Source organism: Myotis myotis, unplaced genomic scaffold (assembly GCF_014108235.1).
Source record: "Myotis myotis isolate mMyoMyo1 unplaced genomic scaffold, mMyoMyo1.p scaffold_m19_p_12, whole genome shotgun sequence".
Lineage (NCBI taxonomy): Eukaryota > Metazoa > Chordata > Mammalia > Chiroptera > Vespertilionidae > Myotis > Myotis myotis.
Window position 1 is genome coordinate 65403132 of NW_023416316.1, and position 25419 is coordinate 65428550.

At 44.3% G+C, this 25419-nt stretch overlaps 2 protein-coding genes across 9 annotated transcripts in view; one reads left to right on the forward strand and one right to left on the reverse strand.

The window, feature by feature from the left end:
* Positions 1 to 19883, reverse strand: part of PLAA (phospholipase A2 activating protein) — a 39414-nt gene extending 19531 nt beyond the window's left edge. Inside the window, exons 1-4 of one of the 5 annotated variants that reach the window (XM_036331290.1) lie at positions 19423 to 19883; positions 5159 to 5352; positions 1669 to 1769; positions 1461 to 1581 (exon numbers count right to left, since the gene is read on the reverse strand). In XM_036331290.1, the coding sequence (XP_036187183.1) occupies positions 1461 to 1581; positions 1669 to 1769; positions 5159 to 5352; positions 19423 to 19571 (565 nt within the window). In that variant the 5' untranslated portion in view covers positions 19572 to 19883. Of the gene's footprint in view, positions 1 to 1460; positions 1582 to 1668; positions 1770 to 1879; positions 1998 to 5158; positions 5353 to 8686; positions 8737 to 19422 lie in introns of those variants that run through there. The other 4 variants (XM_036331289.1, XM_036331288.1, XM_036331291.1 and 1 more) reach the window with 4 other exon arrangements.
* Positions 19884 to 24766: 4883 nt separating this feature from the next.
* IFT74 (intraflagellar transport 74) overlaps positions 24767 to 25419 on the forward strand; it is an 83201-nt gene continuing 82548 nt past the window's right edge. For all 4 annotated transcript variants that reach the window (XM_036331294.1, XM_036331296.1, XM_036331295.1 and 1 more), the window contains exon 1: positions 24767 to 24938. The gene's annotated coding sequence lies outside the window, so the exon portion shown is untranslated. The remainder of the gene's footprint in view (positions 24939 to 25419) is intronic.

The window sequence follows — 25419 nt, forward strand, 5'->3', positions numbered from 1 at the left end:
CTGCTGATTTATCATTGGGAGCATTTCACAATTTATATAAATCCAAGCATTAAAATGATAAAATAAAAGCCAATGATTACTGATTTTTTAAAATGACAAAAATTTATGGACTAAACTTCTTGCATGTTTTTAATTATGTAACTGGAGATATACTTGATAAAATTCAATTTCTTTCCATGTTAATTGAAGTCTTGTAGAAAATATCTACATTTTTTTAGAGATAAAACATTCCCTGAAGCTAGTCATCTAATAAAGGGGATCAGAAGTCAAACCTTTCCCATGCTCAGTATTTGCTAATTTAGATTAGCTATCACTGATTAGTAACAACTTGATACACATATATGTATGGAAACAAAAACAGATGCATATTATGACTCACTGCCCATTTTCCATCTATAGATAGTTTCATCTTCACAAAGGGACACCTTGCAGTATTATCCTCCAGGGTGGTGATCAACTTTGAAATAGTAAATGAGCCCAGCCAGTGTGGGTCAGTGGTTGAGCATAGACCCATGCACCAAGAGGTCATAGGTTCTATTCCTGGTGAGGGCACATGCCCAGGTTGTCGGCTCTATCCCTGGCAGTGGGGGTCATGCAGAAGGCAGCTGATGTTTGTATCTCTCCCGCCCTCTCTTTTCCTCTCTAAAATCAATAAAAACATTTTTAAAAAAGAGGAAGAAGCTTTAAGTAAAAGAAAAAAAAGAAAAAAATTCATACAAAAAATCAAAGTGCCCCACAGATAAATCAGCAATACTAATATTACACAGAAGATGCCTCAGTGTAGAAGTTATTTAATAGCTGAGATTTAAAAAGGCTACCCACCTAAACCACCACATAGAGCTTGAAATGTATTAATAAACAATGTACTTCAATATTAATAAAAGCACTTATGTATTCCTTCATATAGATGAAGCTAACACTAATGCTCTATCATCAATAAGGCTTATGCTTTGAAGTTTCAAACTGAACATGTTCAAAGGACAAGAAAAAACATAATGCATCCACAAATTACATATATATAGTTTATAGAAGCACATGCACCCATTATAGCCTATCAGATACCTATTTACTATTCAATCTGGTTGTTTAATGAGAGGTCTCATTATATCTTAAAAAGACATGTGGGTGCCCTGGCCTGTGTGGCTTGGTTGGAGCATTGTCCCATGCACCAAAAGGTTGCTGGTGAGGGCACATACCTAGGTTGCAGGTTTGATCTCCAGTGGGGCCGTGTGTGTGTGTGTGTGTGTGTGTGTGTGTGTGTGTGTGTGTTGGGGGGCACACACAACCAACTGATGTTCATTTCTCTCTTCTCCTCTCTTAAAAAAAAAAATCAATAAAACATATCCTTGGGTGGGGGTTAAAAAAGAAAAAGATATGCGGGTGATGTTTTTCAACTACCACTTTCAAGCTTCTAAACATATGAAGCAATGAGATTATAAAAGCTGTCTACTCTGTATTACCTGAAAAAGTCCTCTCACATCTTCCAGCTTTCCACAGTTTAATAGTCTTGTCTGCTGATCCAGTTAACATTAAGCCCTGTTCAGGTAAGATCTTTACAGCCCAGACTGCAGCTGTATGACCCTGAAAGTAAAATGGGTATTAATTTAAGTTGCCACCGAGTCATTGTACTTAATTATTATCTAGCACATTCACACAGAACTACTGTACCTGTAAGGTCATCATGCATTTGTCATTCAGCCAGACTTTAGCAGTGGTGTCCCATGAGCCACTAAGTAATGTCCCAAATTTTCCAGATGAAAGACTACAAACTAAAGAAAAAAAAAAAGCATTCATATAGAAAAAGTTCAATCTTGTTAGTTATTAAAGCATTGCAATTTAAAAAACACAGTGATAGTATATTAGCCAAATAAGGCTTAACTCAATGGAGATGCAGAAGTGTGCACTGATCAAGACTGTTGTCAGACTGCCTGATGCAAGTACTACAGATGACACTTCTGAGCTGACCACAGGGACATACTCAACCTCAGGTTCATCGTCTGTAAATGAGGGAACAGGATTAAGTGGGTTGCACAATCTAAGAAACCACATAAGAAGGCAATGCGAATGATTTTGAAATGCTGTTTATATAGATACTTAGGGTCACTTTATAACCAAAAAAACTGGAACTAAGTGTTCAATAGTAATGAAATAGTTAATTAATGTTTTATTGATGTAAAATTATACAGGCTAAAAATTATAAATGAAGAGTCATCTAAAAACATGGGGAAAAAAAAGACAGAATTCTGATTAAAAATGGCAGACTGTCTGCAGTAATGCTATAAATGGTATTAATCTACAAGGCCAAAGAAGACTGAAACTAGCATAACTGCTTTAGCCAAATGGAGGGAGGTTATAATTCAGGGGTGGGCAACCCCTGGCACGCGTGCCAAACATGGCACGCCAGTAACTTTTGCTGGCACGCAAAACCCTCTCTTATAATCTTCCATTTACAATTTTTTTCTTAATATCAACTTTTTTATTTTTCAGATAAATTCAGTGTAGGTGCATCTTAGATAAATAAATAATTTTACATAACAAGTTATCTTAAAGACCGTAGACATGGCTTGACAAGAGAGGGGAAGAGCAATTTCTATGCCTCTGCCTTAACTCTCCCTGCCTTCCTAGATCCGACCAGTGTTTTGGTTTCATCCACATACGCTTGTGAAACTTTGTTCTCAGTGATGAATTTTGTTAAGTCTTGTAATAGGATTAGCCTGACAGATCAAAGTAGTAGCTCGTGCATATCTCTGAAGGTCACGAAATATAAACCTGATGTAAAATCTGTCATCAGTGATGCAGCAGCAAAAGTCCCACTGATAATACCAAACGGAGTCATAAAGTTTTCTGTTGGACTATCAGTGTACATGTTTACATTAAAAAATAAATGTATTTTTCATCATCATATACTGTGTTTTTGTTGCTCAAATTAATTTTATTATTTCTTCAAGGTTCTTCACATACATACACCTTAAGAGATATCAAGTAGGCGTAACATGTTCTCAAAAAATCAGGGTTGGCACACAGAAGAATTCTGAGTCAGAGATTTTGCTGGTTTTGGCACGCACTCACAAAAAGGTTGCCCACCCCTGTTACAATTTAAACACGCACAAGAGGAACTCAGGAGTAGAGTGAGAGGGTACTGCAACTATGAGGCTCAGTATGCAGCCACTGTTGGTTCCATAAAGGATGGGGCTAAGCAAAGGACTTGAAAAATAGAAGAGTGATTCACAGTCTGCACACAACATAGTGAAACACTAGATCTCTCCTCTCAGCCTACAGTCAGAAAGTGCATCCTCACTCACTGCAGGAGATGGAGATTTATTCTCTGGTCACAGGAGCCCATTTAAAAGATCCCAATGGCCAAATGTGGGACATTTTGAGAAATCAAAAAGGGAAAAAAAATGTTAGGGAGCCAACTTATTTTGAAACCCAGTAAAAGAAGTGGGAGAGGGGGCAAGGAAAGCATTTAACCTGGCTTCTCTGTATAAAATTCTCACGTGGTAACCAAAGAGTTGATGTGGAAAAGTTCTATATAGAAAAGTGCTAGTTATTAAATGCAGAAATAATGACATAGAGTACAGTCATTTTGCAAATATTAATGAAATAATACTGGATCTATGCAATGATCATCAATAGGTGCTAAAAAACTGATGGGAATTTTATAATGAATGGATGTACAACACTAGAACCCACTGATCAATCTCAACATCACAAAAAGAGATATTTATGTACCTCCAGATGGACGTGTTAAATACACAATACTTCTTATAAAGTGTTCTTGCCAGAAACTTGAATCTGTACCTGCTCAAGCTTCTAGATTTAACTAATAGCTTACAAGACATATGGGGGACTGAGGAACATGTTAAAGGGAACAAAAAGGCTCTAATCAGCAAAGTTTAGATTGTTGGACATTCTACAGGTATAATAAGCTGGTTTCCAATGGAGAGGGAAAAGGGAAACAAACTGACAGAGAGACCTGTGAACCTTGTTTGGATCACCAGTGAAACAAATTGTAAAAAAACATTTATGAGACAACTGGGTAAATGTAAGCATTCACTGGATATTTGATAATAAATGAGATTTTGCCTGGCCACTCTACTTTTGTATATAGTGAAGATTTCTAGAAGAAAGTTAAAAAAAAAATCTGAATCACTCTGTATTGAAGATTTCACATACATACATACAAAAACATTTTATAAACTCAATGAAATTAAGTTTAAAGTGTTTATGGGCCATACTATTTGCTTACAGATGTTCCAAACTATTCTAGATACATTAAAAAAATAAGTTCACATACTCCACTGATTAAACATCATTTTATAACAAAGAGCTGCTAAGCCATACACAAATTCAGGAATTTCAGAATCAGAAATAGTATACACAAATCACAGAAAATGATATTCAAAAGTATTCCTCTTCAATAATGACAACAGAGCTATAAACACATCTGATTTTGCTGTATAAATAGACATAACAGAAGATTTAAAAATACTCTTAGGTTTCTTCAGTAAATTCCTTGCACAAAATAGCTAAAAATCCAAAATCACAAAGTGTATCAAAATTATACACCTCTTCCTTTTATAACTGAACATTTTAGTCTTTTTAAAAAGTATTTTTTGATTGATTTCAGAAAGAGAGAGATATAAAATGATGAGAGAGAATCATCGATCAGCTGCTTCCTGCACGCCCCCTACTGGGGACTGAGCTAGCAAGCTGGGCACATGCCCTGACCGGAAATCAAACCATGACCTCCTGGTCTACACTCAACCATTGAGCCACATTGGCTGGGCTGAACACTTTACTTTTTAAATACACAGGGGTGGACAAAAAGTAGGTTTACAGTTGTGAGTATGGGAAAAGGAGTTTATTCATATATTATTTATTATTTACTGTATTATTTGTATTACCACTTAAATCTACTTTTGTCCACCCCTGTGTAAGCATAATAAACTTCACTAATAACAGTAAATCTGTATCAGAATTTATAGAACAAAATTCTGATCCAAAAAAGGATTTTACTACCAAGCATATTAGCAATAGGTTAACAAATATGAAAACAAACAAACAAACAAAAAACAGGAAAAAATTATCTGTAAATTTTACTTTCAAATGGATAAATTTTTTTTCAAATAGAAACACACCAAAGCACTATACTCACCAGCATTTTTGTGACCTTTTAGTATGTAAAGTGGTGCTGGGCTCTCCAGTGAGAAAATGCAAATATTATGGTCATTTCCTCCAGTGGCGATTAGTCCATGAGGATGTACGTCACTTGAAGGTATGATGCATACGCAAGATACAAAATTAGAGTGGCCACTCATACAGTGCATTTCTGTGAAGCCCCTGTTAGGACTAGAAAGACATGATAATAAATAAGACATACAATTGTTCTCTAACATAGCCTAGGACATAGTTGTCAAAGTACTCATTTCATTTAGTGTCTACTAGGTTGAACTTTACAGAGTGCACACTATTTCAAGTATCTATTGTTTTAAATATTAATAGCTAATATACACTGAGTGGCCAGATTATTATGACCACCTGATCAGTACTTCGTTGGGCCACCTTCTGCCTTCAATACTGCGGCAATTCTTCTTGGCATTGACTCCACGAGATGTTGAAAGGTGATGCGAGGAATCTGACACCATGCCTGATGAATAGCACTGTCCAGTTCTGTGAGATTTGATGGTTGTGGAACCAGCTGCCTGATGGCTCTTTTAACTTCATCCCACAAATGCTCAATTAGATTGAGATCTGGTGATTGTGGGGGCCACCTAAGCAAGGAAAAATCTCCCTCATGTTCTTGAGACCACTCCTGCACAATACGAGCACCGTAGCATGCGCACTGTCTTATTGGAAGAAGCCATCTCCATTGGGATACGCCATCAACATGATAGGATGAACCTGATGATATATTATTTATTAATTACTGATCATCAACTATACTTAGGTATGTTGTGCTAGTCAGACGTTGTTCCACATGAATTAAAGGGCCCAAGTCATGCCAGGAAAACATGCTCCAAACCATAACACTGCCCCCACCAGCTTGAAGGGTTATACTCATGCATGTGGGGTGCATGCTTTCATGCTGTTTCCGCCAAATTCTCACTCTGCCATCTACATGATGCAACTGGAAACGTGATTCATCGGACCACATGACTTTTTTCCAATGCTCGACTGTCCAATCCTTGTGTTCCTGTGCAAATTGGAGACGTTTTATCTTGGTAACTGCAGACAGCAAAGGTGTTCGAATAGGCCTTCGGCTGTTTTGCTGATACTCCATGGCTCCGAGCACCAACAATCATCCCCCGTTCAAAGGCTGTTAAATCGTGTTGTTTACCCATATCTTCAGAAAAAAATCACTTCTACTGTCGTGGTAAACAACCTGCTTCCCTATTTATAATGGTCTGGCCCTCTAGCAACCTCAGCATGAAATTATAGCTAATTTGCCTACAAACGTCAGGTGGTCATAATAATCTGGCCACTCAGTGTATATCAGCTACTACAAAGATTTATATCACCTTTGGAAAAGTTTAATTAGGTTTTCATTAATAACAGTTAACTAACAGGAAGAACAAGCAAGGAAAGGGAAGGGAACAAATATATTAAGTTGCTTTCCTCATCCTCCATTTTCATTTCTACTTAACAGTAATTGTTACCCTGAGAAATCCGTGGTGAAGTGAAACCATTCATGCAATTAGGATAATGGAACCCACTATCAATAAGCCTTAAACACTGAGGACATTTTCACATTATCAAACATAAACTTTGTACCCATCAGTATAGTACAGTGATGGCGAACTATGACACGTGTGTCAGAGGTGACACGTGAACTCATTTTTTTAGTTGATTTTTCTTTGTTAAATGGCATTTAAATATATAAAATAAATATCAAAAATATAAGTCTTTGTTTTACTATGGTTGCAAATATAAAAAAATTTCTATATGTGACACGGCACCAGAGTTAAGTTAGGGTTTTTCAAAATGCTGACACGCTGAGCTCAAAAGGTTCGCCATCACTGGTATGTGTATCTAAATAGAATATCAATCATTCTCAATATGCAAACCATAGGAACTAATACAACTATGTATAAATGACTGCTCTAGGGACACAGCACATCAACTCCCTGGGGATTAGAAAGATTACCAATTTGTTACACATTTAGTCACTTAGCATCACTGCCTTACATAACAAGTCTAACAGATTATGACATACTATATGGAAGGTGGTTAGTTGCTGAGAGGGATATAAAGAATTATGTATCTGACTTAAGCTAAAGCAAGGAGTTTGCAGTCTAGTTGAAAGAGATGAGATAAATACAGAGATTAAGACTCCTGAGTAAAGACTGAACACACTCATCTATATTCACTCCCTTCCCAAACACCTCTAAAACAATGTGTGTGTGTGTGTGTAGGCAAATAATGCCGCTAATTTTTGAGCCTTTTGGGCATCCACTGGTAAATTGGTTCTCTACTTTCCCTGCCGCCTGCATAGAACTCATTTTTCTCATGTCTCCCAAGACTCTTACTACTTTTCTGTCAGCTTCACTACTGGAAGTTAAAATCCTGTTCTTTTTTTCTCTTTCTTCCTAGCCTTGAGAGTTTATACCTTTCTTAAAATATATATGTACATATATACACACACATATAGATATATGCATGCATGTATATGTATCTATGTATGTAGGCAGCAGGGAAACTAGAGAACAAACCCACCAATAAATCCCCAAAAGGCTAAAGAATTAACAGCATTATGTATGTACCACTAAAATTGGGGACAAGAAACGGCAGGAACTAAAATAAGGAAAACTAGTTGAAAGTCTTCAGAATCAGTCAGAAGTTGAATCATATGACAAAAAAAAAATCTTCAAAGGAAGGCATTTGGTAGCAGCTATTTTTAAACTTGTCCACTTTATTTTGATGGGTTTTTTAAAATGTGTTTTTAGAAACCATTTTATCAATAAACCCAAAGAAATTTAAAAGATAGGCTATGATAAAAAAATCTGTATTATGTAAACCACTAAATTGGCCTGTGTGTGTCCCTGAGCACCCCGGTACAGATGTTTGCATGCATCTTTTGTATTGGTCTGTGAAGTTCTTAATGGCAGAATCCAGACCTGGTTCTTTTTATCTTCTCAAGTTCCCAGCACAATATTCTACGTGGTAATTAAGTACTTCGTGAATCAATAATGCCTAAAGTATTGCGAAGAAAGAAAAAAGCAGCTAGACACCCCAGCCAGGCGACTGCCCTTTTGTACCCAGCAAAAGTCTGGAGCTTTTTCTTTAGAAAGGTAACAGTCCTGGGGGACACAAAGCATAGTTGAGCCTTGGGGTATGAGGAACATGTACATTCATAATGGAGGCCAAGACCACTAAAGACAAAATCCTAGAGACCAAGCAGTCATGCTCTAGGCCAGTGGTTCTCAACCTGTGGGTCGCGACCCCTTAGGAGGTCGAACGACCCTTTCACAGGGACCGCCTAAGATCATCGGAAAACACATATGTATATAATTACATATTGTTTTTGTGATTAATCGCTGTTTTAATTATGTTCAATTTGTAACAATGAAAATGGGGGTCACCACAACATGAGGAACTGTATTAAAGGGTCGCGGCATTAGGAAGGTTGAGAACCACTGCTCTAGGCAGACCAGCCCAATGAAATGGTCCAGCCAAATAACCCTACCTGAAGCTCACAGCCAGCCAGGCCGCCCCACCCATGAATAGTGAGTGCTACTCAGAAACCTTTTAGTTCTCCACCTTAACACCAAGCACAGAATAAGGATTATCAGACATCTGGGGAAAGGCTTCTCCAGCAGGAAATATATAATGACCAAAACAAACAGGGAGGGGAAAAAAAAAAAACAATTTGGAGGAAACAGACCACTAAGGAGAAAATAACTTAAAAAACAAACAAACAAACAAACAAAAGAAAACAGCCCTGGCAGGCGTGGCTCAGTTGGTTGGAGTGTAGTCCTGTGCACCGAAGGGTCTCAGGTTCGATTCCCAGTCAGGGAACATTTCCAGGTTGCAGGTTCAATTCCCAGTTGGGGTGTGTACAGGAGGCAACTGACCAATGTCTGTCTGTCTCTCTCTCCCTAGAATCAATAAAAACATATTCTTGATAGCCCTAACCGGTTTGGCTCAGTGGATAGAGCGATGGCCTTTGGACTGAAGGGTCCCAGGTTCGATTCCAGTCAAGGGCATATACCTTGGTTGAGGGCACATCCCCTGTAGGGGGTGTGCAGGAGGCAGCTGATTGATGTTACTCTCTCATCGATGTTTCTAACTCTCTATCCCACTCCTTTCCTCTCTGTAAAAAATCAATAAAATATATTTTAAAAAAAACAAAAACAAAAAAACATATTCTTGGTAAAGGAGTAAAAAAAATTAAAACAAACATCACTACCATATTCAGAGATATAAGATATTGCAGACATGAAACAAGAAGATAATTTCATAAGAAGTCAAGGCAATTTTGAGAAAGTATAGCAAAAAGAAAGAACAAGAGAATTAAAGAAATTTAGAAACAAGTTCAATATCGGGATAAAAAGTTTAAGAAAAGAGGACAGAGAAAATGAAGAAGACGAAACCAAAGAATGAATTTAAGAAAATGTCCCGGAACTTATGGATGAGTTTTCATATTCAAAGGGTCCGTCCACTAATGGCCCTGAACAGTGGGTGAATACTTGACTGCCTTTTAGACAGAACAAAATAATAGCTCAAGAATCAAAATGGCTTCAGTCTTCTCAACTGTAACACTAAAGGCTAGCATAAAATGGGACAATGGCTTGAAAATGCTAGAGGAATATTATTTGGAAACTAGTGGCCAGGTGCACGATATTCGTGCACTAGGGGCAGGGAGGGGGACCCTCAGCGCGGCCTGCAACCTCTCTAATCTGGGACCCCACAAGGGATGTCCGACTGCCAGTTTAGGCTCGATCACTCTCGCAATATGGGACTGCTGGCTCCTAACCGCTCACCTGCCTGCCGGCCTGCTTGCCCCCAACTGCCCACCCCCCGCTGGCCTGCTTGCCCCCAACTGTGGCCCCAACACACCCTCGCTGGCCTGATGATCCACAACGACCCCCCCCCACCGGCCTGATTACCCACAACTGCCGGCCCATCCTGGCCTGATCACCCACAACTGCCCTCCCCTCTTGGCCCCTAACAGCCTCAACCTCGGCCCCGCCACCATGGCTTTGTCCAGAAGGTCTCCTGGAAGGTCTCCCAGTCTAATTAGCATATTACCCTTTTATTAGCATAGACTAGAGGCCCGGTGCACAAAAATTTGTGCACTTGGCGGGGAGGGGGGTCCCTCAGGCCGGTCTGTGCCCTCTCGCAGTCTGGGACCCCTAGGGAGATAACGACCTGCTGGCTTAGGCCTGCTCCCGGGTGGCAGAGGGCAGGCCCAATCCCTAGGTGCAGCCCCTGGTCAGGCTCAGAGCAGGGCCCATTGGGGAGTTGGGGCGCCGCCCCCTGTCATGCACAGAGCAGGGCGGATTGGGAGGTTGCAATGCCACCCTCAGTCACGCTCAGGGTAGGGCCGATTGGGGGGTTGGGGCACCGCCCCGTCACACTCAAGGCAGGGTTGATGGGGAGGTTGCGGCGCCACCCCCTGTCACGCACAGAGCAGGGCCAATCAGGGGGTGGGGCGCTGCCCCCTGTCATGCACAGAGCAGGGCCAATCAGGGGGTGGGGCACTGCCCCCTGTCACTCACAGAGCAGGGCCCATCGGGGGGGTTGGGGCTCCATACCCTGTCACGCACAGAGCAGGGTCAATCACGGGGTTGGGGAGCTCCCCCATGTCACTCACAGAGTAGGGCCAATAGGGGAGTTGGGGCACCGCCCCCTGTCACACACAGAGCAGGGTGGATCAGGGGGTTGGGGCGCCGCCCTCTATCACCCACAGCGCAGGGCCGATCAGGCGGTTGGGGCGCCGCCACTGTCACGCTCAGGGCAGGGCCGATAGGGAGGTTATGGCTCTACCTCATCACACACAGAGCAGGGCCTGTGGGGGGGGGGTTGGGGCGCCACACCCTGTCACACACAGAGCAGGGCCGATCAGGGGTTGGGGCGCTCCCCTCTGTCATGCACAGAGTAGGGCCCATGGGGAGGGGGGGTTGGGCGCCGCAGCCTGTCACACACAGAGCAGGGCCAATCAGGGGTTGGGGTGCCGCACCCTGTCACACACAGAGCCGCAGGGCAAGCAGGGGATTGGGGAGCTCCCCCCTATCAGGCACAGAGCAGGGCTGATCAGGGGGTTGGGGCGCCTTCCCCTGTCAGGAACAGAGCAGGGCCAATAGGGAGGTTGTGGCCCCGCCCCCTGTCACACACAGAGCCGCAGGGTGATCAGGGGGTTTGGGCGCTGCCCCCTGTCACGCTGATCCCGGTGCTGGGAGGCCTCGCGGCTCCCCTGATCCCGGTGCTGGGTGGCATATTACCCTTTTACTATATAGGATAGAGGCCTGGTGCACGGGTGGGGGCCGGCTGGTTTGCCCTGAAGGGTGTCCTGGATCAGATTGGGGGTCCCCACTGGGTGCCTGGCCAGCCTGGGTGAGGGGATGATGGCTGTTTTCAGCTGGTCACACACCCTTCAGGGTGGGGGTCCCCACTGGGGTGCCTGGCCAGTCTGGGTGAGGAGCTGAGAGCTGTTTTCAGGCTGGCGGGTGACTGAAGCTCCCAACCGCTCCTTTTTTTCTTTTTTTATTCTGGGCCAGCTTTAGCTCTGAACTTGGTTCCAGCTCTGAGGCCTCGGCTGCTGAAAGCAGGTATCTGGTTTGTTTAGTTTCTATAATCGAAACACTGTTTCAACTCCAGCTCTGAGATCCCGGCTGGCTGAAAGCAGGTTTCTGGGGTTTTGTTTAGCTTCTATATTTGTAACAATGTTTCAAACTGCAAGCTCAGAGGCAGGTGGGGAACGTTGGAGTCCTCCATCACTGAAGCAAGCAAGCCTCATGTTCGCTTCAAGCTGTCTGGCTGCCAGCCGCCATCTTGGCTGGCAGTTAATTTGCATATCGCCCTGATTAACCAATGGGAAGGGTAGCGGAGGTATGGCTAATTACCATGTTTCTCTTTTATTAGATAGGATTAGAATGATGCAGATGTTTTAATTATTATTCAAGTAGCAAGGCAGAGTAGAATCCTTTTTGGACTTACAGTGCTTTCAGGAAGCCCCTGGAAGATGTGTTCCAATAAAACATCAAGGGAGGAAACCAAGAAAGAGAAAGTAAAAGATATTGAGCCCTAGCTGGCTCGGCTCAGGCTCAGTGGATAGAGCCCTAGCCTGCAGACTGAAGGGTCCCAGGTTCGATCCCAGTCAAGGGCACATGTATAGGTTGTGGGCTCAATCCCCAGTAGGGGCAGCTAATCAATGATTCTCTCTCATTGATGTTTCTATCTCTGTCTCCCTCTCCTTTCCTCTCAGAAATCAATAACAACATATATTTAAAAAATAAATAAAACACAAGAGGTCCAAAAGGGAATAAAGGAGATGACAATAAAGGGAGGTCCTAGGATTAGTTGTGTACCAGGGGCAGACAGAGCAGGTCAGAAAGTTTTCACCAAAAGAAAGAGGAAACTGTAAAATATCCAGTATGTCTAAAGTCTTGAAAGGAGAGAGATAAACAACTAGCATTTAAAGCTGAATTGGTGATACATAGAAAATTAAGCACATGAAAACCCAAAATAAGGCAATTAGTAGCTATAGGGAGATCATAAAATTGTTAAAGTTATCAGTTTACTCCATAGCTTAGGTGCACACAGACTCTGTACAGTCACAATACTGATTCAGTTTCAATTAAGTCAATTTAAGGGCATTTGTGATGGGCATTGGCAGAAGGTGAAAAGAGAGCTAAATTCTCATATTCCACAATAAGATCTATAGAAAATACCTGAAATACACTATCCTACCTAATAGACAAACATAGTAATTGACCATACCTTTGCTACGCCTCCCATTGGCTAATCAGTGAGATATGTAAATTAACCACCAACAAAGATGGCGGCTAATTTGCATACTGCAGGCAGGGCGGGAAAGTGCCAGCCACCAGCGTGACCCACCATCCAGGCCCCCGTGGGCAACCCCAGAAGCTGCCTGTCTGCGGCCCGGGATCGGATCCTATCACAGGATCCTATAGGATCTGATCCCGGGCCGCAGGCCGGCCCTGGAAGCCCCAGAAGCCACCTGCCTGCCGCCTGTCATCGGATCCGGTCCCAGGCCGCAGGCAGGCCCCGGAAGCCCCAGAAGCCGCCTGATATGGCAGTAACTCTATCAGTAAGCACTCTGAAAGTCAGTGGCATAAATGCACCAATTAAAAGACAGATTATGAGGATGAATCAAAAACAAAACCCACTTTAAATATAAAGACACATAGAGATTAAAAGTAAATGAATTAAGCTGCAGCCTGTTTTGCTCAGTGGATAGAGCATTAGCCCGTGGACTGAAGGGTCCCAGGTTCGATTCCAGTCAAGGGCAAGTATCTCAGTTGCTGGCTTGATCCCCAGTCCCTATCAGAGCATGTGCAGGAGGCAACCAATCAATGTGTCTCTCCCTTTCCCTTCACTCTCTCTAAAATTCAATGGAAAAATATTCTTGGGTGAAGATTAACAAAAACAAAGTAAAAGGATTAAGAAACATTAAAGAGATTATAAGAAAAATATATTCCAAATTTTGTTAGTTGTATAATGGTTATGTTTAAATTATTAAAACCTAAGAAATTGGGTGAAGGGTACATATAATATGCTCTAGTATTTTATAGTTTTTTTTTACATGTATGAGATTATTTCAAATTAAAATATTAAAAAATTAAAAATTAATAAAATATTAATTGAAATGTATCTGCATTACATGAAAAATCTCCTAATTGCTTCTAGCATAATTTATTATATTGTGCTAAAATTTACAAGGGTTCAATTAAAAAATACCTTAATTCTAAATGATATAATAGAAAATATATAATAGTGCAGTTATAAGCACTTATCTGAAAATAAAAATTTAAAGAAGTGAATTTAAAGAAGGGATTAGCTAAAGAAAATATATGCACAACCCATGGACACAGACAACAGTATGGTGATGGCCAGAGAGAAGTGGGGGACAAGAGCTGGGTAGAGGGGGCAAAAGGGGGGAAATAGGGACATCCTATATAATAATAATAATAAAAGGCTAATATGCAAATTGGCTGAACGGCAGAATGGCCGGTTGCTATGATGCGCACTGGCCACGAGGGGGCAGACGCTCAATGCAGGAGCGGCCCCCTGGTGGTCAGTGCACTTCCATATGGGGAGTGCCACTCAGCCAGAAGCTGGCTCATGGCTGGCCAGCGCAGAGGTGGTGGCAGGAGTCTCTCCCACCTCCGTGGCAGCGCTAAGAATGTCCAACTAATGGTTTAGGCCCGATCCCTTGGGGGCCTAAGCCTTTAGTCGGACATCCCCCGAGGGCTCCCTGGCTGCCAGAAGGATGTCTGACTGCAAGCTTAGGCCTGATCCCCCAGGGAGTGGGCCTAAGTCAACAGGTGGACATCCCCCAAGGGGTCCTCGACTGCAAATGGGCACAGGCCGGGCTGAGGACCTCTCCCCCACTAAGTGCACAAATTTTTGTGCACCGGGCCTCTAGTTTTAAAAATAAAAAGAAATAGCAATATAGTCACGCACTGCATATGTTTCAGTCAATTGGACTGCATGTGATGTAATCCCATAAGATTACAATGGAGTGGATTACATATCTGTAGTGATGCTGGTGTAAACAAACCTACCATTCATATAGAAGTATAGCACATACAATTATGTACTTGATAATGGTAATAAAAGTCACGTAACTGGTTTATGTATTTACTATACTATGCTTTTTATCGTTATTTTAGAGTATACTCTACTTATAAAAATACTAGAGGCCCGATGCACGAAATTCGTGCACTGGGGGTGGGGTTCCCTTAGCCCAACCTGCCCCTCTCAGTCTTGGAGCCTTTAGTGGATGTCCTACTGATGGCCACAGTCTGGCAGCAGAGGCTCGGAGCAGGTGTGTGTGTGTGTGTGTGTGTGTGTGTGTGTGTGTGTGTGTCCATTGGAGGTGTCTGCCCCCAGCCACATTGGAGGCTCAGAGCAGGCACTGTGTGTTTGTGTGTGTGTGTGTGTGTGTGTGTGTCTGCTGTGGGCCTGCCCCCAGCCACACCATGGAGGCTTAGAGCAGGAGCCCCTCTGTGTTGATCTCTCAGGCTCCTGGACTCCACTGCATGTTGTACTCTCCCTTGAGATATGGCCAGGATGGCGGTGCTGCTTGCAAGCCGGGCTTTCCTGCTCCCAGATCAGGCGCAGCTGGGGGCTGCCTACAGGTCGTACTTTTCTACTTACCGATGGCCGGATCACCACAGCGACCCAGGGCCCAGGGGCACTTTCCTGCTCTCCAATAGTCATAGGGTCCCAGCTGGGGGCGGGGCTTAGCTGTGCGGGGCTTAGGCGGCATGGCTGCACATGGGGCCCGGATGGCAGCTCGCGCTGTCCCTCCCTGCCTGTAGTATTGGATAGGGGCCTGGTGCACGGGTGGGGGCCGGCTGGTTTGCCCTGAAAGTGTCCCAGACAGGATGGGGGTCCCGCTTGGGTGCCAGGCCAGCCTGGATGACGGGCTGAAGGCTGTTTGCAGCTGGTCACACCCCCTTAAGGGTGGGGGTCCCCACTGGGGTGCCTGGCCAGTCTGGGTGAGGGCCTGAGAGCCGTTTTCAGGCTGGAGGGCAACTTAAGCTCCCAGCCTCTCCTTTTTTTTTATTCTGGGATTTATTTACCTTCTATAGCTGTCACTGGAGCTGAGAGCCGGCTCCAGCTCTGAGGGCTGAAAGCAGGTTCTGGGTCTGTTTGGCTTCTATAATTGAAACTCTGTTGTCATCACAGCAGCTCTAAGCTCTGAGGCCGAAGCTGGCCAAAAGCAGGTCTCTGGAGCTTGTTTAGCTTCTATAATTGCAACATAGTTGCTTAGACTGCAGCTCAGAGCCGGGCTGCAGCAGGCGGGGAACCTTGGCTTCCTCCATTGCTGGAGCAAGCAAGCCTCCTGTTCACTTCAGCTGCATGGCTGCCGGCTACCATCTTGGCTGGCAGTTAATTCAGGAGCCTCATACATCTGTTTACAGCGTCTCTGAATTTGTATCATTTTCTCTGTGCATGATTTAATCTCGTGTTGTTTTGTACAGAAACATGCTGCACAGGACTGTATCTTAAGAGCAAATAGTCTAGGTGTGTAGTCTGGCTATATCATTTAGATTAGTGTATGTGAACTCTGAGGTTCGCACAGCGAAATCACCTATCAACACTTTTCTCAGAATGTATCCTCCTAGTTAAGCAGCACATGACTGTACAGCATTTTATATAGAGATAAGTAAAATAAAAATAAAGCAGTTATTAGGAGATGAAAATTTTGCCTCCAAGAAAGGGAAATGGGAAGTGGGAAGGAACTTGCTCTGATTTATTAACAAACCCCACAGAAGTATTTGTCTAAGGTCCCAAAGTGATGAGTGTTTATGAGACCATGGCATAGTCAGGAGAGATTTAATGCAGAATGTAAAATCTGTGGTCGTGTCTTTCAAATATGGATAGTTTTCAAAGGCAAAACAATAGTTGTGATAGACTTGAGAAATCCAGTTTAATCTGAAGTGGGCTTATAGCGGCCTGAAGCAATCTCAAAGAATGGTATGCTGACTGGTTCAGTTTAACGTACAACCAAAAAGAAAAAAACCCAGAAAGAAAAACATGTCTCTTTTCTGAAGGACTTTCAGAAGACCCAGGTATTTTGGGGATTCCCAACAGGCTTTTGTGAAAGATGAGGTATCTAGTCCACCCTCGAACTATTTTGCATCCCTGAAACTAAATTCCCCCATCATTTCGAGTCCACCCCTACACTACCTGATCCAGAAACCTAACGAAAACAACCTTCATTAACTACTTCTCCAAACATTTTACAGCGCTTCATTACTGTATTGATAAGCAATGAAATAAAAATCGTCAGGATTATCAGCCTGAGGACACTTTTACAACACTAAAAGTATGGTTGAGACACGCTAGTTTGGGATGCGTAAGAAGTTCATCACCCAGTGACTGTGAGATGCTCTACCCTAAGCAACTGGAAATGAGAAGTGAAACTATCTTATCTCTCCAATCATCTACCATCTTGCCCTGTGCCTGGCACAATGCAGGCTCTCAATCAGTGTTAGGTGAAAAAATACGTAAATAAATTTTGAAAAACTAAACAAAACAACAAAACCAACATGAGTTAAACGAAAGAACCAGTTTTCAGATAGAGGATCATTTCAGCCCCAAGTTCCTCAAGTTCCTGGTAAACACAATCACTCCAGTGATTTAAGTTCTTGTCAACCTAGCACACTCATACACAACATGCACAGATGGAGCCACGACACCTGGCATCCCCTTTAGATACTCCTCATGTCAATATTTACACCCTAGCGGGCATGTGCTTCTACTGACCTCCATTTTAGATGTACACGTTAACAGTAGTCGTCTTCAAACACACACTACTATTACGAGGTGGTCTGGAATATCACACAACCTTAGAAGAGACCTTTAGAAGCCACCTCCAGTTCAATAAAGGAGTTTGCTCTACAATACCCTAGCCAGTGGTCGGCAAACTCATTAGTCAACAGAGCCAAATATCAACAGTACAACGACTGAAATTTCTTTTGAGAGCCAAATTTTTTAAACTTAAACTATATAGGTAGGTACATTGTTATTAACTTAATTAGGGTACTCCTGAGGCTTAGGAAGAGCCACACTCAAGGGGCCAAAGAGCCGCATGTGGCTCGCGAGCCGCAGTGTGCCGACCACGGCCCTAGGCTAGTCTATCTCGTCCCGGCTACACTACTGTAAATGCCTCCAAAATGATCCACTTCCACCTTTACCCCTTTGCAATCCGTTCTCCACCGGCAGCTCGCGGGAACTTCTCAACAGGTAAATGGAATCGTGCTGCTCGTTGCTTGAAACCCTTTAAATAAGGCTTCGAACTAGGATAACCCTTCCTCTGCCCTCAAAGACTTGCCCCACCTCACAGCGCATTCCCTCCTGCACAAAGGGGCTGTCTTCTTGCTCAGTCCAGGGCCTCTGAGTGTGTCCCTCCCGCCACCTACAGTGCTCTTCCAATTCGCCTTCCTTATTCCTGGCTCCCATGACAAGCTCCATGTGTCAGATTAAAAAAAAGTAAAGAAAGCCCTAACCGGTTTGGCTCAGTGGATAGAGCATTGGCCTGTGGACTGAAGGGACCCAGGTTCGATTCCCGTCAAGGGCATGTACCTTGGTTGCAGGCACATCCCCAGTAGAGGGTGTGCAGGAGGCAGCTGATTGATGTTTCTCTCTCATCGATGTTTCTAACTCTCTATCCCTCTTCCTTCCTCTCTGTAAAAAATCAATTAAATATATTTCAAAAAAAGAAAAGAAAAGAAAACACCTCCTCAGAAAGGCTTCCTTCTCTAACATCTCTCTCCACTCAACTCTATATGATACCTGTTTTCCTTATGCCAAATATGTAATTATTTTTCTATTTTTTTTTGATCCATCTTCCCTTCCACATTATAAGCCAGTTCATTAAAACATAAGAGAACTTGTCTGTCCTCTTCTTCTAATCAAACAAATTAGAGGCACTCAACCCGTAGCTACCATCTGAATTTATGGATCACCCAAACTCCGTGTGAAACCTCTACTGATGGGGGGGCTAACAAAGTAACTCCGCTCCGATTTTTCTCTTTCTGAACTGAAATCTGTTTTCCAGTGACAATCGGCCAAATCAAGGCTGAACTCTTGAACTCGATTTGCACTGGAGCTTAACCTTTTGTGCCTTTATTTGTGAGTGAGGAGGCAAGGCACTTTCTCTCCTCAAAAAGCAGCACATCCCCCGCACACGTCCACAGAACATGTGAGAGATCTCCTCCCCTCCATCGAAGCCCATCACAGACCCCAGACTAAGCAACTCTGACTGGGACAACTCTCTGCAGGGCCATGTTTGAGAACTGAGGCTACAGAGCACATCCTAGAGCAGATGCGTTCACACGGCCTCACGGAGGAGGGTGCACGGGGCGTCCATCCGTTTCCAAAATCTCAAAGCAACACGGGACATCGTCGTCCAAAACCTGAAGCCCCAAGAGGGAAGAAGTTCGTCCAAGGTCACCCGCTCGATCGTGGTCAAGTCGGGACACGAAAGCAGGTCCCTGGCCCCCCCAACCCGCTGCTCCTCCCACCCAAGCGCCCCGGTGGCTCCCACCGCGCGCCCCGAGCGCCCGTGCTCTCGGGACCGGGAGGGAACGCAGCCCTGAGCGCAGGCCGGGAGGACGGGAGCGGGCAGGGCGCAGCCGGGAGGGTTAGCTCTCCCCCACTCGCGGCAGGACGCGTGCAACACAGTCAGGGGCGCGGGGGTGCCGGGCTCGCAGCGCTCACCTGTCCGGCACCCAGAGGCGGGTGGTGCGGTCCCGGGACACGGACACAAAGGCCCCCGGCGGATAGAGGCAGCACACCAGGCCCCGCACGTCCAGCTCGTGGCCCTGGAGCGAGCAGCTCAGCCGATACCTGGCGGCGACGCTCTCCATGGCCCCGGTCGGTCCGGCGCCCGGGCCCGGGCCCGAGCAAGAGCAGTCGGCAGGGGCGGTGGGGTGTGCGAGGGCCGCGGCGCGAGAGGGACTTGCAGAGGAGAGGCGCCCTGACACCGGAAGAGCCCGAGCGCCAGTGCGGAAGGGCGGCCGGGAAGGGGCGCGCCGGGCGGGCCGAGTGACACAGCAACCCCGACCGGCACGCCGGAATTTATCATCAGCCCCGGCCCGCGTGACGCAGAGGGTGCGCGCCAGCCCGCCCGGAGGCCGAAGGGGAGCGAGGCCGCTGCCCCCCTGCGCTCGGCCCGGGGGGCCGGGGAAAAGCCACACGCCCGCCCGCTCTGCCCAGACGCCCCAAACCCGGCCCTGGCCAAGGCCGCGTTTTTCCTGAGCCCGGGCTGAGCTGCGCATTACCATCCTGGAGGCAGGCGGGGACTACAAATCCCACAATGCCACGCGACGGGGTGGCGTGTGCTGCGTGTGCGCGGAATCCTGGTATTTTAAATCCAGGTCTGCAGAGCTCAGGTCTGTTGAGGTTACGTAGGGTGATCTGTTAGGGCAGCTTTCTCCGCATTCCCCAAACCTATGCATAGTCTCCTGGTATCTTTACAAGTTAAACGTTTTTGTTGTGTTTTTGTTTCTTTGTTGTTTTTGTGGGTGTTTTGTTGTTTTTTTTTAATTAAGACGAGAGAGTTTGGGGCCAAATTGGAAACAATCGCTTGCCTTAAATTCTGTGAGCACTAAACTGGGGTCTTGGTACTTAAAACTTAATGCTTTGTGTTAAGCATTTTAAAGATTTCAAATAGTTTCAACTCTCATTTTGATAGGGGGACTTATAATCTGATAGAGCATCTAAATTAATTTGAAAAATAATCATATTTTAAATCTTAGAACACATACTTATGTGAATAGGGGTTAAGTTTATTTGTGAGTAGGGGGTTAAATTTTTCTGAAGTTTCCTTTTTAAGGCTTGTGCAAAGCGATTAAGGAGGTGACTCAGCTGTGAATCTGGCAAGCAGACCCTGTAAGCGTGGTCAGACCCACCTACCAGGAGTCAAAACATCATCTCATCACCTTATGATTAAGGACAATAGGTGACTTCTGCGGAACGCCAGGACTACACATAACTGAATTCCACTCACCCTAGCCCAGTGGTCGGCAAACCGCGGCTCTCGAGCCACATGCGGCTCTTTGGCCCCTTGAGTGTGGCTCTTCCACAAAATACCACGTGTGGGCGTACCCGTACAGTGCGAAGTTGACTTAAAACTTTACGTAAAGTTTATTAAGTTAATTTTAGGGAACATTGTGGAGTGAAAGAAGATGTAGTGTCGAGGATTGAGAAAGGTATGTTGAGATGGTTTGGACATATAGAGAGGATGAACAAAAGGAGATAGACGAAACAAGTATACGAGTGTGGATGGGAGAGTTGGAAGGGGTGGACCTCAGCGAACATACCTCAATCAGATTGAGGACGTTTTTAGCAAAGGCCAGTTTAGGAGTACCCTAATTAAGTTAATAACAATGTACCTACCTATACAGTTTAAGTTTAAAAAATTTGGCTCTCAAAAGAAATTTCAATCGTTGTACTGTTGATATTTGGCTCTGTTGACTAATGAGTTTGCCGACCACTGCCCTAGCCCCTTCCCCTTTATAATCCTGTCCCTTGCACCTTGCTGTAAGACAGGATTTGAATGCTTATAAGCTCCCTGTCTTCTTGGTTGGCTAGTCTCAGTAAATGCCTTATATGATTCAACCCTGCCTCAGTTATTGGACACAGCGGACAGGCAGCCCAGCCCAACAGGGGGTTTCTCAGTAACAACATCTGTAAACAAATGAGAAATGCTGGATCCCCCTCCCATATGTTTAGAAGCACTGAGGGGGAGCCCGGGCTGGGTTGTCTTCCCATGCACCAAAAGGTCACAGGTTTATTCCTGGTCAGGGCCCATACCCCTTTGAGGGCTCCATACCCAGTAAGCAGTGGTTCTCAACCTTCGTAATGCCACGACCCTTTAATATAGTTCCTCATGTTGTGGTGACCTCCAACCATAAAATTATTTTTGTTGCTACTTCGTAACTGTAATTTTGCTACTGTTATGAATCGTAATGTAAATATCTGATATGCAGGATGTATTTTCATTGTTACAAATTGAACATAATTAAAGCATAATGATTAATCACAAAACCAATATAATTATATATGTGTTTTCCGATGGTCTTAGGCGACCCCTGTAAAAGGGTCGTTCAACCCCTAAAGGGGCGACCCACAGGTTGAGAACCGCTGCAGTAGGGGGTCTCCAGGGGACAACAATTGATGTTTCTCTCTCCCTCTCTCTAAAATCAATAAAAAAATTTAAAAATATAAAAACAAAGCACCAAGGGGGAGTCTGTGGCTGGGTAGCTCAATTGGTTAGAACGTCCTCCAGAAAGCCAAGGTTGCGGTTTGGATCCCCATCAGGACACATACAAGAATCAATGAATGCATAAAAAAGTGGAACAACAAATCAGGTCTGTCTGTCTGGCTCTCTCTTCCTCCCTCCCTCTCAAAAATCAACAAAAAATTTTTAAAACAATAAAAGCGCTAACGGGAGAAATATGCATAACGTCAATAACCTCTTCGACAATATATGGAGTGGTTGGACAGTTAAAGGTTGTAGGGGAAGGAAATTTTTTTCTTTCTACCCTTGAGGTTTTCTGCTGGGGCTCTGTAACAAAAGATTAGCAAGAGAAAAACTAAAAAGTTTGTTAATATGTATATCATATATACAAGAGAGAAACTCAGGGATGAGTAACTCACAAAGGTGGCTAGAGCATCCTAACGAAGGAACAATAAATTTTTATGTAAACGACAAAAAGAAAAGGACCTTAAATATTTACAGGCATTAAATTATGGAAAGGCAAATATATGAGAAACATGGTAGGTAAAGACCAATTAGTAAAGTTGATTGTGTAGCTTCCTCATGTGCAAGAAGGGAAATCTTTGAAAATTTATGTTCTCTTTTGAGGAAGTAGAGGAATTTTAAAGAGCTCTTCTTGTATCTGCTTTTCAATTGCCTTTAGCTCAAAATAATCCTTATACCAAAGTGCCATATTCTGAGGTGGCAAATTCTACTACCCTTCACTACAATGACCAAAAGGAAAAAATGACCACTACAAATATGTTGGGATCAAATTGTATAGTTTAACGAAAATATTTTACAAACTTTGAGAACTCAGCCACGTAATATTATTCTGTTACAGGATTCCAGGGCAGGAGAAATAGGGAAACTAAGACAGGAAAGTTAAAACAAGACAAACAGTATGGGCAATTTGCAGCCAGCTTGTAACTAACAGGCCATTATCTTCCCCAGCCAAGCACAGGAGAGCAAATGGTTAACAAAACCTCCCTAATTAGAGAATGCAGAAAGGGAGAAGGAAAGGGGAAAGGGAAAAAGGGCAGTTTTACTCCCTCAGCAGAGAAGCCAGCAATCTCCAGACTTGGCAAGATAAAGTTGCCAGGTGTGTCTCATGATTTCTGGGAAGGCCAAAACAACTACAGCAACAACAACAACAACAAAGCAGGGGTTGGGGGGATCTTGAGAATTAATCTGTACCAAAATATTCAGCAGAGGAATTTTGAGACCTATAGACAGGAGGGAATATAATGCCTCAGACTCCCATCCAACCTGCTCTTCAGATGAGCTCAAATTTGCTTCTTAAGCCAGGAATATGGGTTTGCTTGCTTTTGCTTTTTTCAATAAAGGCGCATGCTTTAAATGCTTTAATAAGTTGGCTTTTCACAACGCAGGCAAGGTCTCTTGAATAAATTCATTTCTATAAGAAGATAAGGATTGAGTTTGGGGGCAGCCCTCTCCCACTGGCTCAGGGGGCTGTCTTGTCTGGCAACACGTCTCTGGTATTGGTGCGAGGTGTCTGTAACAACTTGGTATGGCGTTGATCTAAAACTACTTTCACGCAGGCACATAATAAATTTGGATGTAAATAATGTACGTGAGTGGGAAATAACATGAAAAATGCTCCAAGTCCAATGTATACACATGCGATGATGGTAGCTGTGTAACCGGACTCCTATCACCTGCAATAACCTTTAAGGTCCGTCTATATGTAGGAAGACTGAAGAAAATAAAATGCAAGTTATTTTATTAGAGAGGTACGGTATTTCTTATAGTGGCTTTCTTTTTAAAAACACCGATTTTAAAATAATTTTTTAAAGAACGACTTGCAATTTTTTTCAGCCATTCTCACAAACGTGAATCAAAAGAACTCTGGCCAAAACCGGTTTGGCTCAGTGGATAGAGCGTCGGCCTGCAGACTGGAAGGTCCCAGGTTCGATTCCGGTCAAGGGCATGTACCAGGGTTGCGGGCACATCCCCAGTGGGAGATGTGCAGGAGGCAGCTGATCGATGTTTCTCTCTCATCGATGTTTCTGACTCTCTATCTCTCTCCTTTCCTCTCTGTAAAAAAACCAATAAAATATATTATTAAAAAAAAGAACTCTGAAAGGAAGCTTAAAGATTTGCAACTTCCAATAAGACGAGGAGGAACAGAAGGCACCAGAATTGCATCCTTACTTAAGGCTGTATTTGTGTACGATGTGCAGTCCCAACAGGAAGGAAAACTACCATTTTCTGGAAGAAGTCTGTGCAATGCTGCCTCCCACAGAATAACATCACACGATTTTTATTAAAAACTCAACGTTCTGCCCGGCCGGTGTGGCTCAGGGGTTCAGTTTCGTGACCCATGAACCAAGAGGTCCCCGGTTGGGTTCCCAGGCAGGGCACCTGCCCTGGTTGCAGGCTCGATCCCCAGCAGGGGGAGTGCAAAACGCAGCGAGTCGGTGTTTCCCCATCAGGGATGTTTCCATCTCTCCCTCTTCCTTCCTCTCTAAAAAAATCAAAACATTAAAACAAAACAACGTATTACAAGGTAACAGACGGGAGAGTTCATAGGGATGTAATAAAACTTGTAAGTACAGGTCAGGCACACAATCCGAGTGGTTGTTCTGATTATTTTAAACAAAACCCACCAGGTTTTCAAGTAAAAATATTCTCTCCCAGTCAACTTGCTCTTTTCCATTCTTTGCAGAAAAACCTGGAGGTCCTCCAATCTCGCGAGAACTTTTTTACTCTCGCTTGGCTAGGAGGTACTAGGAGTCGAGGCCACGGATTGGCCAGCCAGGAGGAGGGGCCTCTTCCGCCCCGCCCCCGTTGCCGGGATACGCGGAGGCGCGGAGCCTGCAGTGGTTTCAGGCCTGCGGACCCAGGAAAGCTGCGCCAGGGTGGGCGAGGGGGCGCGTTGGTGGGGCGCCCTGGTGCTCCCGGTGGTGGCTTAGCCGAGCCTGCCGACCTCCCTCCTGCCGCGCCGGCACAGGTGAGAAATCCCGAGTCTCCTCCCTCCCTCCCTTCCTCCCTCCGGACCTATTATCTCGCTTGGAGATGCTGATGCGCTCAAACAAAACAAATGCGATCTCCGTTTTTTAGTTATTCTCAGGCCTGTCGCCAGGCCAAAGCGCGCACGGAGACCTCTCCCAGCCCCCTGTGCAGACCTGCCAAGGCGAGACCACTGGGAAGGATGCAAGAGCCTCGAAGAAAAAATTCTTAGGGTTCAGAGATGTTACTCAAAATAATAGGTTTATGTCTGTCCTTGATAGCAGGAGGGACTTAGCAATTTAACACTCCTTTATATGTGTTAAAATGGCTGCTTTAGGGAAGATAATGATAGTAATCACAGTTAGGAGCCAGGTGTTTTGTATATGCTACCTGCAATTTTAACAGCTCTGCAAGATAGAGGCTGTGGCCACCTTCTGTTTCACAGCTGAGGATACACCCCCAGAGGGGATATAGGGCTGGTG